This window comes from Crocodylus siamensis, chromosome 2 (genome assembly GCF_052110815.1).
Source record: "Crocodylus siamensis isolate JL-2025a chromosome 2, ASM5211081v1, whole genome shotgun sequence".
NCBI lineage: Eukaryota > Metazoa > Chordata > Crocodylia > Crocodylidae > Crocodylus > Crocodylus siamensis.
Genome location: NC_143396.1, coordinates 201,793,157 through 201,812,230, shown reverse-complemented (window position 1 = coordinate 201,812,230; position 19,074 = coordinate 201,793,157). Strand labels below are relative to the sequence as shown.

The window sequence follows — 19,074 nt, the reverse complement described above, 5'->3', positions numbered from 1 at the left end:
CTGTGCCATGAACTGTACTAACTGACCCATGCCTCATGCCCAATGCAGGAACTGACAGGAGGCAGCAAGGAAATCAATGGAATCCACAAGCAAAAGAAACACATCACCCCTTGTCCCATATGTGTTGCCCAGTAAAGTGACTGAGGCAGGACAAGTCCCACTACAACTGATCTGCTGTGGTTAAGCAGCATCTATTTCTACACAGAGAGAAAAAAAGACAGTTATCCTCCTAAATACATTGTTGCTTGCAAAGTTTTATGGCACAAATATCCACCATGCTCAGGACCATCCTAGTGACACTTAACAGGTAGTCGCAATGTACATCCTGGTAAAGAAAGCCATTATTCAAGAAGAGTTAAACGACACATATGGGAAGGTACAAAAACCACACAAAAAATGTGAAATTCCATTTTTATTTTTTGTGTTCAAAAAATCAAGGACCCTTTAACAGCAAGTGCAGGGGGCCATCAACCAAAATGACCTGTCATCAACTCATGCTAGTGTATCAAATTGCCTGTGTGTAGGGACTAACAGTGCAGCTACTGCACCTGCTCAGTAGTAATTAAGCATGGACATTCCTTGGCAAATTTTAAACATATCCTACATTTAAAAATTACAAAGAGCTTTTATACCACTCAAGAGAACAGATCGTTAATGTAAATGCTGCCATTTTACAACAATAAAAATTAAATATTATTTAACCCTCCCCTGACATATACATTTAGTAGCCGATTTGCCAAGTTTCAATCCAAGTAAGTTTTGGAATCGCTGAACCAAATCGCTGACACACTGAACCAAAAAGTCATAATTTAAAATGGAAATGCTACTGCACTTATAGCAGCTCTAGTTACACTAAAGTAAATATTTCTTTAGGGTAACAAAACACAATTGCTTTAGACAGCAACACAAGGTATACGGGTTTAATACATATTATCGTCTTAACTTGTTCCCATTCCTTTCATATATATCTATATATATCTTTATATTATACACACACATATGGATCTCTCTAAAAACAGATTTCTACTATTTTACAATTAAATTAAAACATCTCCATGATTGGTCTAACTAGTGATTTTGGTCTCAATACTTTAAACATTAATTGTCCATAAAAATATACAGGTAAACATCATGGTCCTATCAGTAACAAGAAGCCTCCTAAAACAGGCCAATGACAGATAAATCAACCATGCAATTCAGTGCTCAGTGTCATCTAACTGATAAATATTCACACTGTGTTTCAGACTCTACTATCAATATCTCTGGATTTCTCTTCACGGGCTCGCAATGCTTATAAACATGCAGAAAGCATTCACATTTCTTAACTTGCCTATAGCCACCCTACAATTTTTCTCCCCTTATGTGGGTCAGCTAAACAAACATAAGTGTCATGCTGTCATTTTTAGGTTTTTAACCTTTATTGTCTTTCACATATTGAAATTAAAATGTTAAAACTGACCTCACGCTGCTCCACATGAACAGAAACAAGATTAACCAGGTATCTAAAACTTCATTTGTTAATTTTAGCTGATTAGAATTAACTTGTTTACAGCCATTAGGATATACCTATGTCTGCCTTTCAATTTAATAGACTCCCAATGCACAAACAGGTTCTAAATGTATGCTGAAAGGCAGTCATAAAAAAGCCACACTAACAAAACCCACAACTTTGTAGATTCCAAGTAGTTTACTGCTGTTCAAAAATGTATTTTGTTCACATGTGTGGACATGTGTGATTTAAAACACCAATCTGTATACAACCACTTCTGAGTCATTAGCCACTTCAGATCTGGGAGAATCTGATGTGTTGATTTTAGCACTCCCATCTCTCACCTCCATGCCTGCTCAATAAGTAGCACCACTCTAAAGTAAATGGATGAAGAACATGATACATCCAAAAGATGCAGCTACTGATTTCGTTAATGCAACATTTCGATATTTTTCTTCTTTTGGAATCTTTATATAAAAGGTTGGATGTTATAAACCTTTACATATCACTGTAACAGCATGGCTTTCCACCACTTTACACTGTTACAAAAGTGACAATCTACATTAATTCAGGTATGAACTACATGCGATCCCTGTGTATCTCATCTCCAACTGGTAGTACAACTAGACAAATTCAATTAAGAAGATATGCACAGTCAAGTTGAGTATCATTTAAAACAAGAGTTAAAAAGTAGGGATATATCTGAAATTCTTTCTGCATTGCATTAAAGATATTTTCTGGTTTTCTTAATACAAATATATAGACAGGAAAGTGATCCAAAAGAACTGTATTCAAACAATTATTTTTTCCCAATTCAGTCTAAAATTAGTACAAAAAATATAAATTATATGAATGATTGCTGCAGTTTTTTAGATGTCAGTTATTAAAAAGACATTGCAGGTGAAAATATTCCTCGTAAATTATTTACAGATGAGGTAAGAGTTTCCAAGTCAACATTTATCAAACTAGATTATGACTTAGCACATGTAAAAACACTCATCAAAAAAATTTATAAAATCTAGTACTTATTACCAACTACACAATAGATCATGATTAGCTTTACGTAGTTGATGTACAATATGTTTTAAGAAAGTGCCAAAATCCCCATAGGCAAAAACTTTTATCAGTAGGCAAAAGTAGAACATGTTTAATATTACAAACTGACAAATGAAAAACTGTTAGAAAAAATGATGGTACCACTGTATAAATACATCTCATTAAAATGCTTTAAAAAGTGTATAAATTGGCTGTAAATGGTTAATTATCTTGATCTGAAAAACATCTGTAAAATAAATTGGATAAAAAAGCATGTGTAAACTCTTTTGCCAGGAAGCACTAGGGTGTTTTGAAACTGTGAGCAGTGTTAACAGTGAAAATCTTTATAACACTGCAAATAGATTATTTTATTGGACTAGGATTTTAATATCTGTCATAGTCCTAGGCAGTGAATCCATTAGGTCACAAAATCAAAACTATTGCATGTAAAACGGAATGCAATTTTCTCCATGAGTTCTAAGGTATGTATTAGTTCTGTTGCCTGCGTTTTGCTGATCTCATTTTCTCAAATCGGGACTCCATCTCTTCCAGGACCTTTGGTGTGTACCGCACAACCAACTTAACCTTTCCTTGAGCTGCTTTCAGTAGTTCCACTGCTTTTTCATGGTGTTCTCCTTCAACACTCTGTAAAGCAAAAAATATCAAATAGCAAATTACAAAGTATAAAAGTGTTGCAAAAGATACTGTACTTCGTTTGTTATTCATAAAGTTTCCATTATGCACAAAAGCTAGAAGTACAGAGCTTGAAGCCTGACAAAAATCACTATAACCCAATTCAAGATTTGAACCTCAGCAAGTCACTTCAAAATGAGGATATTTATATATATACACTATTATGAAAACATTTTAAAACATCCTTAAGGATGAAAATCTATATTTACTATGAAAGAATGTCTTCCAAGCAAACTCTCCCAACCACTGCATTCAGTAATAAGATCCTGACCACCGTATATTATCAGTCAACCAAAATGTATTTCTCCTAGTTTGCTTGGTTATCAATAGGGACATACCAAATCTATGATTTCGCTAAATTTGGGCATTCTGCAACACGGAGGAGGGGTAAAGAACTTACAGAAAAGAAAATGCTGCCTCCTCAGAGGGAACGAGCAGTCCTCGGTGTGCTGCAACAGCCTGGTGGGGCAGGGAAGGGGGGCTGCCCGCTTGAAGGGCTGCAAGCAACATAGCTACTGCCCTCTGCTGCTGACTGGTTGCAAGGGCTGCTTGTCATGTGGCCCAGCCCTTTTCCACCAATGAGGATGAGGGGCAGGGCTGCATGACAGACAGCCCCCAGAGCCAATCAGCAGTGAAGGACATAGCCACATGGCAGGAAGCCTCCACAGTCAATCAGTGATGCAGGGAAGGCCACTGGGGCAACTTGGCCAAAGGCGTTGGGGCTGTTGTGCTCCACCCACAAAAATGTCTGCCCAGGCCCGTGTTCTCCTTGTGAAATCGGAGGCAGCCCTCACGAATTAGGTAGGTCCCTAGTCATAACACATAATGAAATGACTTGCCAAGCCTTTCTCCTACTGGTGGTGGTAAAAATCTGGAAGGCAGATTGGAGTTTTTCCCATTAATATAAAATTACTTTCAGAAAGACAGACAATAGTTAAAAAAACAGCTCTAGATGATCCATATGCTTCAATGTTCTCAGTTTTGTTATACAGATAGATATATACAGGTGGTTTTGTTTTTAAAAGTGAGGTTGAGAAGCTAGCAAAGTATTATCTTCTACTTTACAAGAACCTCGAACATTTAAGAGATTTAGAAATGTCAGTTGTAAAATCAGTGCTGCAAGACTGCTTAGTTTCAGAACTATGCCTATATAAATATAATATACTGATAAACCAGTAAAAAATATTCTGGAACTATCATAGAAATCGAGGGCTAGAAGGGACCTCAAAAGATCATCAAGTCCAACCCCCCTGCTTTGGCGGGAATACTGCTGAGATCAAATGATTCCAGTAAGGTGTCTGTCCAGCTTGATCTTGAAGACTTCAAAGGTTGGCGACTATACCACCTCCTTGGGAAGTCTATCCTTTGAAATATTTTAGTGGACTAAAGTCTGCTTTTCAAAATACTATTTTTTTTTTTAAATGAGACTGACAACATTCCTGGAAAGGTATACACACAAAACCCTCCACAATAGTACCTTACTACTAACAAGCACAAAGCTCTTTCTGAATACGATCATTAAAAAGAAGCCTGTTGCATGTATACAATAATTCCAATTTCTGCCCCCCCCTTTTTTTTTTAAACCTTAACCATAGTATTAAATGCATTTTTAAAAGAGGGTAAGTTAGTAAGAAAGACAGATGAAAGCCAAGTTAAGCTGTCTGGTTCCAGGCCTCCTTTACACCAGTCCCTGCATTTTTTAGAGTAACGTGGGGGGTTTCTTTAAACTGGTTATCCCAAGGAACTAAGATGCCTTTGAAGAACAGCTGTGTTACTTTGACCATGACCTTGCCCATTCTTTGCATTAAGAGTTTCAGGACTAGGTGGTGGCCAGGAGGGAACCATTTTGGTAACATTCAGTAATTCTTCCATCCTTTTATATTGCACAGGTAGCTCTGGTTACAGACCACAGGGTTGACTTTGACCCTGTGTCTACAGAAAATGTTAGGTTACAGAAGTAATTGAGAACATGAATATGTTTAGTGTATGTTAATTAATATTTTCTGAAAACATTAAATCAGCAGCTCTTAGAATTTTCTCAGAGAAGCCTGACAGTACCCAAGCAACAAGTACTGCTCTGTAAAAGCAAAACATCCAAATAGTTTAGAAACATTCTGGCAGCTTCTTTTTTCTCATCATCCAGAAAGACACAGCTCAGTATTGTGTGCATGCAGCAGATCTTCAAACAAAATGGATGCTGAATTAAACACACACCCAGTTCTGGAAGTCAAACTACCCTAACTGTCTTTATAAGAAACTGGAGGGATTTTTTTTTAAGCATTCAGATGTCATTGCTCTAGGACAGTGGTCTCCAAAGTGGGGTGCGCACAAGACAATCCATTGGAGTGCAAGAAGAAAATTTTAAAACTTCTATTTATATTAATATTTATATAAATATACATATATTGGGGCTGCGAGCTCAAAAATTTTTTACTGATAAGGGTGCGCGATCAAAAAAGGTTGGAGACCACTGCTCCAGGACACTGGTTCCCAACCTTTTTTTGCTGCAACCCACTGCCGGAAGCGGAGTGTGGCAGGAGCGCCCAGGGGTAGGGGAGCTCCCGGCACATGGTGCAACTTGTTCTTTGTGTATGCTGCTGCCGGCATTGCCCCTGAGACCCTCATCTGGGTTTCGACCTGAGGTTGGGAACTGCTGCTCTAGGATAATACTACTTTAAGGCTCCATCTTTTTCAGGTTTCTACAGTGTCAGCAACACTTTTACTAGGACATTAATGATAATGGACCCCCACACTGTACTGCCTTAGAGACTGAAAGGTTTTGTTGCTTACCTCAGAAAAAACAAAAATTTGCATCAAATATCTGCAGCATCTCTCTTCTCTGCCTCTTACCCCTCAAAATATGTGTGTGCTCACTCTCTCCCTCACAGCAATTTAACACTACTTGAAACAGTCTATTGTTACTCTTTTAAAGAAAAGTACTTATCCTTTGGTTCCATTTATCCACAGAATCTGAATACTGCCTCATAGAATAGCACTTGTCAACTCATGCACAAAAAATTAAGCATAGTCTAAGAACTTTTGTAACATTCAGGTTTTTGTCCGACAATGAGACTAAGAAACTATATAGCTCTGAATAAACAACAAAAATTGCAAGTTGCAGTTTCAAAAATGCCAAAAAATAGCATTAAACTTATGCAGTATACATTCTCTATAAACCCTCAAGTGGACATTAGCCATTACTACAACTCAAAGGTAAAGCCAATCCTTACCACCCCGTTTACAGAAAGAAGCTGGTCTCCACGTTTCAGTCCCCCATGTCTATCGGCTATACCGCCTGGGATAATCCGAGAGATGTAAATGGGAGAGTTTTGTTCTTTGCCTCCCATAATGTTGAATCCGAGACCTTCTTCTGTCTTTGGCAATTCAACAACTCTGGGATGTGAGTGACCTTCACTGGCAGCAAATGCAGCTACAGTGGCCTGTAAGAGACAAGATTATTTAATTTTTCTTAAGTAGTCCATAATCATCAAACACAAAGACTTCATCATCTCCAATGGTCAGATGCAGTAAGCATTTTAATAGATCCCATTAACTACTTGGAGAAAAAACACTAACAATAGAGCACAAAATGCAAAATCTAAGAGGCATTTTGAATGAAATACAAAAACACTATTTTAAATAACACCTTTCATATCTTGATACAACTGACAAAGACTAAGTAGTTATAACAGTAGTAGACATCCAGATAACTAACACTCTTTCTGTAACTATTGTATTCTATTCTATTTATAGCTAGGCTTTACCTTCGCTGTAGCATTAGCTCTCACTTCTGGGCTACTGCAGATGTCCACAGTTTCATATACATGCTCATAAACCTTTAGGGACAAAGCAATTTAGGTAAACAATTAAATGAAGAAAACATACACACAGATTTTCTGCTCAGATAACGTAACAAATGAATAGTTTATAACTCACGTATTACATGATATCTCCACCTCTGCCACCTCATGAAGAAAGATTTCCTAATTCAGAGAGGAGTGGAACCTGTCCTACTAGAAAACATCCCTTATGCCAGTGCATTTTTACTGCACAATTAATCCAGGCTCTTACTTTGGGTTAAGTTCCTACCTGCCTACCATCTATACAAAACACTTCTGTTCTTGTATGTCAAGGCCACACTACCATATTTGATTAGGGATATGAGTTTTAGAGACTTTCCTTTCATTAATTCAAGCTCCCATTTAATTTCCACTGCTGATCCAAGCCAAAATAAATAATTCATGGGCTGATAGCCCCCCAGTGATTTTAAGGGCAGTTACATTCTTGTATCCACTGTCCGGTTTAAAGTATTTAGCATCTCAGCACAAAAAAATCCTGTAATACAAAGATCCAGACATGGGCTACAGCAGAAACAGTGGGAATTCACCATACACATAGGCCTTAACTATGGGTTACTTTGCAGCTAAGGTAGACTAACCAAAGTGCTCAAACTCGAGAGCCAATTACAGATTAGCTGAGTAGCAAAAACATGCCAAGGCAGGACATAGTAAGGCACAACACTTCTGTATTCTAGGATGGGCTATTTAAGGTTGATGATTATAGCCATTAAAAAAAAAAAAAAAAAAAATCAAACAGCCCTATCATAATCAAAATAGCTATCTATTCCACTCTAGCTCCTGGACTAGAGTTTCAGGAAGATGCTGAATAATTCTTGATAAGACTTGATAAAAGTAGAAGGAGGTCTAACTTGAGCTAAGGAAAGGTTATCTAGGTTACTCTGTCTTCACCAATAAACTTTGACCAATTATTTTTTTTTTTAAATCCTGTGTTTCTACTCTTTAAACAAATGTTGTTTTATAAAGAAATAAACCCTATAGCTTGCAGACAAACAAGTCAAATTAAAAACTAAATGAAAATGAACTCTTGTGAATGTCTCCTGAGCAGGAGCAAAGCTGGTAAAACAGTTTTTACGTTAGCTAAAATTACTAGACATGCCTCTTGTTTTTGCAGCTTACCTCCCTCACAGCATTACAAAATTCACTTTGAAGGACCCTTTGCAAAGCCTGTAGTTTCTGTGGTGGTACTTCGCCACACCTTTGTAATTTTTCCAGCAACTCAATTGCTCTGGAGATATCTGGAGAAAAACAGTGTTGATAATGATGAGCACCTGAGTTCTATTTGGAGAATTTTCTTTGCGCATTTGTGCATGTGTGTGCACACTAATACTTTTCCTGCTAACATAACCACAAAATTCCAAAAAGACACCACCACCTAATGAAACTAAGATCTCTTAAGTATGCTGGCCTACAAGATTCTCTTGTGTTGGAGTCCACTAGTTCACCTGATCTTCTGAAATCTCTGCTCATATCTGGTTGTCTGTACTACCTGTTATGCCTAAGTGTACCCTTTAACCTCCCTCCCTATCTTCCTCACCATTCTACTTTAAAAAAGTAAGCAACAATCAATATCAACGTTTCCAAATCTACCAATTTAGGGAGAAAATAAAGTTGCACAAAAGATGATGAAATTAAAACTTGGTTCAAGGCGAAGGTAAAAGTTTTGAAGTCTACTTGCATAGACCACATGCATGCACCCTACATAAAGTTTTACAAATATCATTTAAGAGCCAAACTCGCAAGTTTTCATGTATACCAAGTTTATACACAGACCCATAAATTAGAACTTGTTTCCCCAGGACCCCATTCACACCAGCCCCTGACCCATTCCCTCTCTCACCATGGGGAACTCAACCTGCCCCCGCATCAAATCTGCTCCCCTTCCTTCCCCCTACTGGGCAGTGTCTGTGTGTGCATCTGGCCCTCACTCCCAAGCCACAATTCCCTCAGCCCTCCTGCTGCCCCTCACTCCTGACCCACAGTACCCCACATCCTGCCAAGGCATGTAAGAACCCCCTCCCCAGGCCCCAAACCCCTATATATTCCTACAGCCCCCCACATCTCTACAAATTCACACACCCCCCCCACAACCACATCCCAACTATACAAAGTACCTCCATACTTTCGCATAATTTGAGTTTTCTGCATATAATTTTGAGTTTTTAGCTGTGCAATTAAAATCATGATTAACTGCGACTAATTTTTTTTTAATTGTGCAACTCATTGCAATCAAATTTTTAAATAATTTAACAGCCCTAGAAAAAATACATTTTCTCAAATACCAAATACACCTTTCCCCCCAAAATGAGGTCCCATGTGGCATATTTTAAGTGGGGAAGTTGAAAAGAATCACACCTGAAACAATGTATGCCAAGCAGCTACCAAAAGAGTCCTGGGCCACCCCTCTCACAGCCATAGCTATTGACTGAGCACACTAGCTTGTGCCTAAAGCACCGAGTGAGCTGCAGATAGGATCCTGATGGGCTTTGTGACATGAAAACACTTTTCATTTAAATGAAATTATATAAAGAACTACTTACAATAAAAAATACCAACAGTCTTGCTACTGCCCTTGTAAAAGTCTGGAGCCTAACCTTGTATGATAAAGTCCTCCTAGAAACTTACCAGTGTCCTAGAAGTGTGAGATCCCAAAAGACAGTCTCGGTGAGGCAGCTGGCACTGGGAACTTCCCAGTGCCATACTTCCTGGACATCCTACATTGCCAGGAGGACTCACTCTACAAACACACAGCTGGACATGACTCTGGAAAAAAAAAATTCTACATTCTACCTTCCAACAGGAAGGTGTGTGTTTTATTTGGGGGTGTGAATATGAGAGAATATTTGATAGAATCTTTAACACCTGCAGCACAAGCTTAAAAAGAGAAGCATAGTGGTAGAAAGATTCGATACAGAACAAACCTCTGTTCTAATGATAAACTTGATAGCTTCATTTCTTCCAAACAACTCTTCCATAAAAGTCATACAAGAAAAAATACTTGAAAGGCAGGTTATTCACATAGAAACATAGAATCAATGAGTCGGAAGAGACCTAGACAGATCATCTAGTCCGACCCCCTGCCATTGGCAGGAAGGAGCACTGGGGGTGGGAGGGGTCATACACTCAATATTTATTCCTAAAAACTAAGTCCTTAAATACCCAAAAATAAAATACAAAGTTTTAAAATGCAACCTTCCATTTACTTTTCCCAGCTTCTAATCAGGCTGAAATATTTCTCTGATACTGGTTACATTTTATGCTGAACAAGACTACGAATTACCCAGCTCAGGTAAGCTTTCTCTAGTTTGCCAAACACCATTTTCTGAATCGTAAGTTTGGGCCAAACAGATACCATACCAAGAGTTTTGGGTCCCCACCACCTCATCTTTATTCTTCAATTTCTGTTATAGGAGATAGATGAGAGTTGAAAAACTAATTTTACCAAAGACCCACAAAACAAATGAGGGATCATTTTGATCTTCTCTGGTAAGGTGTTCCATGGTCCAGGATGTGGAACTGAAAATGTCTTGCATACAAGTTTTAGGAATTTAATTCTAGGAATTCATGGATTTTCATATCCCTATGAAATATGGAAACAGGCATAGCTGCCTCTGTGACTTGTGAGAACACATGCTGAAGGACCTTTACCGACATGAAGTTTTAAAGATTAATCTCAGGAAGCAATATGTGGAAATGTATGAAGCACTAATGTGCTTCTGATTATTAGTTCTACACAGGGGCCAAGCCACGATCCCAAAAGCTCTTTTAGAAGATACTTTAATTTGTCTTGATCACTGATCATAAGCATAGATACCTAATGATGTAAACTATCATAAGCTTAGGTGATACCTCAAGTCTATACACTAGCCAAATGATATTTAGACCCCAACAACTCACCACGTTCCACTTTCAAGTGCTACCCCTCTTCTCCAGTATTTTTCATACAGTTGCTTATCTGTGTGATAACATTTCTTTATTTTTGCTGACGTAAACAGAACCACCAACCTCTTCCAAAAGCCTCACAAGCTAAACAGAGATGGATTCAAGAGACTTGCACATGAGGAAATGCAAGCATGAGAAACAGCAGCTCACCACTCTCTGGGACCTGCTTGAAAGGAATCTTCAAAGCCAACTTATGAGTTGTACTGTCCCTTCCTGGTAGACATGACAGTCAGCAGCACTTGAATGAACTCAAGAAGTATAGCCTGGAGTCTGAAAAATACCCTATATATTTATGCATAGAAAAGCAGCATAGAAAAAACTCTCCAGAAGTAGAAGTAAAACAATTATCCATATGGAGAACTGAAAAGTTTTCTCCTGTTGCTGGGTGCTGTCAGCTTTTCCCCAACTCCCACAGCACCTTATTTGTCCATAAAACATATTAATTCCCTTTTTTAGAAAAATTAAGTACAGAAGGATGTGCAGATTACATGCAGTTTTATACTATCTTAGGTGACCTCAAACCAATTTAAAAAAACACACTGACACAACACCCAGACCTAAACCAGCATAAGAGAGACAATCTGTGGCAAGCTTCCAACAAGATAAACCAGTTTTAGATCCATATTGATAAAGAACAGGGGTTGGCAACCTACAGCCCCTGAGGCCTTTGGATCCAGCCTGCAAAGCTCTCTTGGATGGCATCTGGCAGTTAGGGTCTCCTCCCTGCACTACACCGAAGTTGAATAACTTGGTTCTGATGGCACCTAGGGGAGTCTCACTGCACCACAGTTGGCTGCCTGCAATTTCAGCAGAAAAGGAGCTCTGCCCAGGAAGTCAAGTGGAATGAACTCTAGCAGAGCACGGTTTCAATCATGACACAGCTGAGCAGCAAAGAGAAGCAGAAGCAGCAGCCGCCAGGTCTTAATGCCCGCTTCCAAATCAAGCTGGGTCATTCCAGCCCTCCCACTAGAAAATGCTGCCAACCCCTGATATACAACATATAAGTACAGGTTTCATATGCATCTTCTTCCAGTTCAGGTGACTGGCTTTAGGAATCCCATGGAGATTTGTGGTCACTCATGAGGAGTTCAATCAAGTCTTCCTTCCAGCCTCAATTTCTCTAAGGTTGGCAGCATAATGTGGTCCTTTATAAATGAGGTACAGAGAAATGAAGCTGCCATTTGTTTCTTTACACTTCAGCCTGCCCACTCACCTAGCAGTGCATCGAGGACCACCTACTTCCAAACTGAGTGGAAGCACAAGGATATCTGCCAGCACACTGCCCACACTGGGGAAGACAAGAGTCAATTCAGTGATGATTTACCTACAGTACAGAACATCTCCTTAAGGGGCCTACAAACAAGCACTTCTGCACCCCTGCAATGATGCCTCAGCTTAAAATGTCCAACTTCAGCAGCCTCCAGGCAAAACTAAGGCACACGATCCATTCACATGCTTGGTCATTCTCCTCCCCTTTCTTTGGAACCAAGAAGCTTTTATATCAAAGCTAAAGCTGTCCCACATCATGCCACGATAGGAAGCCAAAACCCCAGTGTCTCCACCCATAAGCACAGCAATATCATCCAAGCACAATCAGTGATAGAAACTAGGTCCCATCTATCTGATGGCAGCAGGAAGCCCAAGGCGAGGAGAGATGCAGGCACAAGGGACCACTGGTCAGGAATCTTTGCTTACCTCATCTACTCCTCCCTGGGCTTCACACTAGAAAATCACACGGCAACATCTGCACTGACCCTTCCTCCAAAGCAAGTGAATAATAAAATCCAGCCACAGTCACTGGCCTGTTAGCAACCCATGTGTTTTCAACAAAGGCCAGCTGCAGCTGAGCCAGAGGGCCTCAATACCATTACACTTCCAACTGTACTCACAAGTTTAATAGTGCTTAAATCTGGCAAGCTCTTCCCACTGTGCCAATACCACCAAGCAATAAGCAAACTAAAAAGAACACCGTAGAGCTGTTATGCACTTATTTAAACTGAGGATACTGACCCACATTTACAAGCTCTGAACACAAATTTGGCCCATAGGTAAGGGGTCTCACATACCCAGCTGATCTGGGGCAAACCAGACTGGCCTATGTAGAAAATCTTTGAGGCAAGTAGCACAAAACCCCTGGTATTCAATGTTAAAGCCAAACAGGCCAGTCATATGTCTCCTAGTCCCGCAAAGGGAGCTGACCCAATTCATTGCACTCACAGCGGGGAAGCCCAGCACTGGACTCTGTGGTGAAGCAGGGGGCAGGGCTCTCTCCACTCCCAGCAGAGAGTGGGGACCTGTGGGGGAGGTAGCAGGCTCCAGCGTGGGGCTCTCCCTGCTGTGAGTGTTGGAGCTTCCCAAGACTGCAGAGGTTCACAGGAAAGGACATTTTGGAAATTACTGAGAATGTTAGAAATTCTCACTAAAGCAAAGACTAGAACAATGAACAACTTCTCTTCTTCCAAGGCTGACACCTACGGCCACAGGGACTGAAAGGTCTCAGACACAAACTCTTGCCCAGCGCATACCAATCACAACGAGGAGGAGGACAATGACAAAGACCAAAAAAGGAGATACTGAGGGAGTTGGCTGCTTCCTCTGAGGAAGGCCACATTGGTGTGAGAATGGTACTCCTTGTAGTGTTGCATTCTGGAGTGCTGCTCAGACCAAGGAAGCAAGGCATAACTAAAGACTGGAAAGACTGCTAGTTCAAACAGGATGGATCAATGAGGGAACAAAGGGGCCATGGCTATGGTGAGAAATGCTATCAAGCTGTGGCAGGAGAACTTCCAAGTGGCTCTAGAAGTCCAGCATACAGGCTTAGGCTGAAGATGAGAGTGTATAGAGGAAGAACTCCAGCCTTGTCACCACCCACCCAGCACTTTCCACTGTACATGCATGCACATTCATGTGCCACAGATGGGGCATCTACCCTGTAGCCACTTTCTGGTGACTCTACTTACTGAGGGCACCAACAAGCAGTACTGGTGCTCTGCACCATGCTTCAGGAGAAAAGGTGCACCTTCTCGAGTAGATCATCTTTGAGCTTTCTAACCCCACCATTCCACCAGTGCATGCTGCTACAGCACTCCCCACTTCCAAGGATTATGCTGAACATTAGCTACCTCATTTCATAACACCACATGCAGCTTCCCCCACACATCCAAACCCTATTTGCTGTAACACAGCACTATTTTTCCTGCTGTGGACTGCTTACTTCTTGGTTTTACTGCTGAATGAAAAATAAGCTGTTTATCAACAGTGAACGTTACTGTTTCTGCTTCATAACAACACAGTTGAAAAAGTGAAGTTCTGTATGGCTCCATCCCCAATCAAAGCAGCTGGCCAAGAAAGGCCTTGGCTGACAAGATTCATTTGTTGTTTTTTTATTCTCAAAGGGTACCAGCTTTTTTCTCTTGCAGGAAAATCCCCCAGCCTCTGCCACCAACCCAGGCCCCAGTCTCACAGATGTTGTGCAGAGCCCCACCGTGTTGGGAAGGTAACACTCTAATATAGCTGGCCAGACATTGGCTGTTAAGAGCCAGATACTGATGTTCCATCCTGAAAATAATCGGTATGGTGCAAAGGAGTATGGCTTAGTAAATTAGCAAATATTACAAATCAAGACTCCAGAAGTCTATTCATTCACTTGCTAAAGAACCCCTATGTAACTTCACTTGCCATCATTAAGCTGGGTACAATCCTGGCTTGCTTCTCAGGAAAGCTGCGAGAACTGATGTTTATACAGTGCACCAATATTCTAATATGAAAGGCCGACTTTTATCATAAAACGCTAATTCTGGAGTCAGCAGTGGCTATGATGCAAGCTCACAGCAAGGGGCAGAATGTAAGAATATTATGACAGAAGGAGCCTGGAAAAGAAACACCAACTCAGGCCTACGCTATGAATGACATAAATGTTTCAGTTGCGGGTGTGATTTTTTTTAATGAAAATAGTTTCTCTGTTATAACCCCTTGCGTGGGCATATTCACACCAGCATAATATCGTTATGCCAGCTTTTTCCTAGTGATCTAAAACATACAATGTAACTACTGTGTATAAACTACAAAGCTTTTGCATGCCCATCTCTTTCATAGTCTTCCTGCTGGAAGACAAACCAGTTTAACTCTGGTCTACATCACACTACAGAGTTTTGTTAGGACAGGTATGGGCATGGACAGGCATAATACTTAGGCCAGTTTAACTGTAGTTTGAACCTAAGACAGACTTGCAAGCCTGTGAAACCACTTCAAAGGTGTGTTGAATGGTTCAGAGGCATACCTGAAAAATCAAGTACTATTTTGAACCAGTTCACTGTTAGACATAAACACCAGGAGTTCTGTGACATGGGAATCCTACACTGCATCATTCTTAATTCTCCCTCCCCACTATCCAATCTTGCAACTGCTATTCCATTCTGAAGCCAGAAGACTACCAGCATAGAGCTGGAGCCAGGGACATGCAGTGGTGTGAAGGCAAACTAAACTATGAGCAGCAACCTCCTGAATCTATGCCACTGCCTGGCTAGAGCTCTGTACCACTGCATGTCCCTGGGTCCTTTCCATACATACCCCTAGCTCCACACTACTTGAACATGTCTGTGTGCTGATGCACAGCCTCGGCTCTGCATTGCCACACGTCCCGGCTCCTTGCAGGTGCACATCCCCAGCTCCACTCTGCCCGACCGTGGCTTTGTGCCATTGTACGCCCTCAGCTCTGTGTTGCCATGTGACCCTGGCACTGCTGACTGGCCAAAGTTCTACACTGCTGACCAAACGTAGCTCTATGCAAATTACATGCCCCCAGAACCATGCCACTGCCCCATACCATGGAGATCTGGCTGGAAAGTGGCACAAAGCTAGGGGCATGTGGCTGCATAGAGCTGAATTCAGGCAGGACAGATCTGGGAAGCTGTCATCAACAGTCATGTCCACTGGGGTCCAGGGAACCTGAATTCTGTTCCACTGTACTTGTAATAGTCCCCTGGACTACTAAGTGGGCTAGGTGGAATGGTTCCATGCACCAGATCCATCCCGTGGGCTATATATTTGACACCCTTGATGTAGCATATTTTTATGGCTCATTCTGTATGATGCCTTAATTCAATATGTGGCTGGGAACCGGGCTAAGCCAAAGGAACTTTAAACTCTGTACCAAGCAGCTCTGGCCAGGCAGGCCAGCACCAGGCACTGAGGCTCCCCTTCTCCCTGCTGGGGACTTTAAAACCTGCATGGAACAACACTAGCTTGCTGGGTCTGGAGACTGTGCCATGGTCTAGAAGCAGCCCCAATGCAGTCCATGCCAAACTGACAATGAACTGATTTTTGGGCATCTTGCCTTCAACTTGCCAATGCAGGCAGAGCCAGGGTCAGGATCCTGAGCTTCGCCTGCACTGGCAAATATGGAAGTATGATGCAATTGGGATATGATGGCCAATTCCAAAACTACACATCCAGCCATGCACATGCATACATGTGTGTTGGTGGGGCAGTATGAGGCAGTCAAGGGGATGAATCAGATCATGCCTTTAAATGAACATCCTGTCAGAGGCCTTAGAAACCTTGAAAGTGATGTTAGTTTCAGGGCTGACAGTCACACAAAGTACTATGTACTTAATAAGCATTGACTGCACTTACCCAAATTTAAACCAGATTAGCTTATCTTTTTTCAGTACCAAAGCTATGGACTTAAAGAACGAATACTGCATTAGGAAAAACTTCCTAACTCTGAAGAGTTGCTAAGCACTGAAGTATGTTACCTAGAAGGGAAGTGTAATCAAATCACTAGTGCAGGTTAGAAACATTCATCTAGGATGGTTTAGGCAGGGAAGATTTTGCCTTGAGCAAGGTGTTGGACAAGATGCCTTCTGGGGTCCCCCCCAATCCCAGTTTAGTATTCCATAATTCTTTTATATTTGTCCTCCAATTTGTAATTTACTCCTATTGGTAGTACAGACATGCTTTTTAAACAAAACTGTCCATCTCTCCCTATGTTATATGTCAATTTTCTGTGATGTTCGCTCCTTTGACCTGATACTGAAATATCCTAAACTTACCTAAAGTCAACAATATCACAACAGAAATTACTTCTGAAAAATAGCATTCTTCTTCACCAAGTCTACTCTGTTCTGTACTCTTTTCCACATTCTTAAAATGAACCAACATGAAGCTATTTAAGCTCCAACAAAGGAGTGTAAATAGCTCCTTTGTTCTTGAGTTCATAAACAACTCTGCAGAGATTTGTTTGTTTTCATGGACAGAGCACAGTGGCAGGGTAATGAGGGGAGCAGGATGCTGCCTGAGGTTTTACACAGCAAACCCACTGAGAACAGCTAATCCACTGCCAAAGCAGCTGCTCTAATTAACAAGCTTTGGGTGAGGGGGGCAGCAGGGCTGTGGAATTGGCAGCAACAAGGATCTATTTACAAAGCTTCTCTCTCACCCTACAAGCAGCTTATCCGCAAAATGGGAAGGTAGATGAAGGAAATTGGGAGGGGAACCATCAAAAAGTCTCAAGAATAGAATTCTGAAGGGGACTGAACAAGAGAGCTCTGCACTTACAGCCAGACCCAAGCTAAAATGCTGCATCCAGCTCCCCCCCCCACCCCATCCCTACTAGCAAACCGCAAGGAGCAAGGCAACTCTTGGGGGGTTAAGCAGGGGGTTGGACTAGGTGACTCCTGAGATCCTTTCCAACCCTCTTTTTCTATGATCCCACAGAGCCTCTTTTTCTATGATCCCACCTCCCTCACTACTCATCTGTTGTCCCTTTCAAGAGCCCAACTAGTTCTTCTCACCACCCAAAACAAATCCTCTTTGGTCTCCACTCCCACACAAAAGTCACTCTTCACACCAGTCACATTTGCTACCTACATGCACATGCGCTTAGAAAATTAAGACGTGGTTTGGATGCTCTGTATCGCGCCTGCACGCAATTCTCCAGTGGTTTGCACCTACACGTCACGGGGTGGCAAAAATAACACCTCCTCCAGCATCACAACCTAGGTGGGCACCACGTGTTACAAGCTAGCCCTGTCACACGCCCAAGTTCTAGCCATGAAGAAACCAGCTCTCAAGTCATTACACATGTTCCACCACTAACTGGAGAGCTGGTTGCCTCTTTTTCAAGTAGCCGGATGGTCATTTTTATCGCGGGTGGACCGGCCTAAAACCAGGGCGGGAACCACCCGCTCCTGGCGGGCCGACTGCTCTGCTCGGGCTTCACTACGCAATGTACGCAACGTGTGGCAGGTATCTGAAGTGACACCCAGCGGGGGGAAACCTGCGGCGTGGAGGCCCGCTGGCCGCGCGGTGGGGGGGGTGTGGAAAGGGGAGTGCGTAACTCCCCCCTCACCCGCGCCTTCCAACGGCCGCTCCCAGCCGCCCTCACCTCGCTCCAGCTGCACCGGCTCACCCAGGGCCGCCATCATCCCTCTGTCTCGCACCCCTCGGAAATGACGCAGCGCCTCGGGAAAGGCCGCGAGAGCTGAGGGGGAGGAGGAAGAGTGCGTGAGTTCGAGCCGGCCTAACTCTCCCCACCGCGCATGTGCGAGCGCTTGCCCCGACCGCCTCCCCGCCCGACCATGTGTTCAGAGTCGGAGGGCGCGCAGCCCTCGGGTTTGCAGCCTGGCGCGGGAAGGGCCGACGGTAGCCAATGAAAAGCGCGGAATGCGAGATCACGTGGCCGCCCCCCTAAGTTGTGCAGCAGACACTGTTGTGGCAGTTTGCGGGAGCTCCCAGGTTGGGCTGCCCTAGTTGCTGGCACTCCCGCCGCTCCCTATGGGCGCTTGCTGTGTCCCGCCAACTTCTGGGGGCACATGTCGTTCATTACATTATATATCTATGTATACACACACACGCACATATATATACACACCCTACTGTATAGACTAACCAGTGTACATACACACACACATGCATATACACACATTACATGTATACAGGCAACTCTTCCTTAATGCTGTTCGGCTTAGTGCTGTTTCACGATAACGCTTATTTGACACTGACACCGATTCCACTTAGCGCTCAGCAAGTTTCAGAATAAGGCTCACAGTCGCCATC

General features: G+C 42.1%; 1 protein-coding gene across 1 annotated transcript; it reads right to left on the bottom strand.

Moving 5' to 3' along the window:
* Positions 1 to 394: 394 nt before the first annotated feature.
* Positions 395 to 18,542, bottom strand: LIN7C (lin-7 cell polarity scaffold C). Its single transcript, XM_090032821.1, has 5 exons — positions 18,404 to 18,542; positions 8,194 to 8,312; positions 6,982 to 7,053; positions 6,448 to 6,657; positions 395 to 3,169 (listed from the first exon to the last, which is right to left on the bottom strand). Exons 1-5 carry the CDS (start codon positions 18,441 to 18,443, stop codon positions 3,014 to 3,016), a joined length of 597 nt encoding a protein of 198 aa, XP_089888947.1. The 5' UTR covers positions 18,444 to 18,542; the 3' UTR covers positions 395 to 3,013.
* Positions 18,543 to 19,074: the final 532 nt, after the last annotated feature.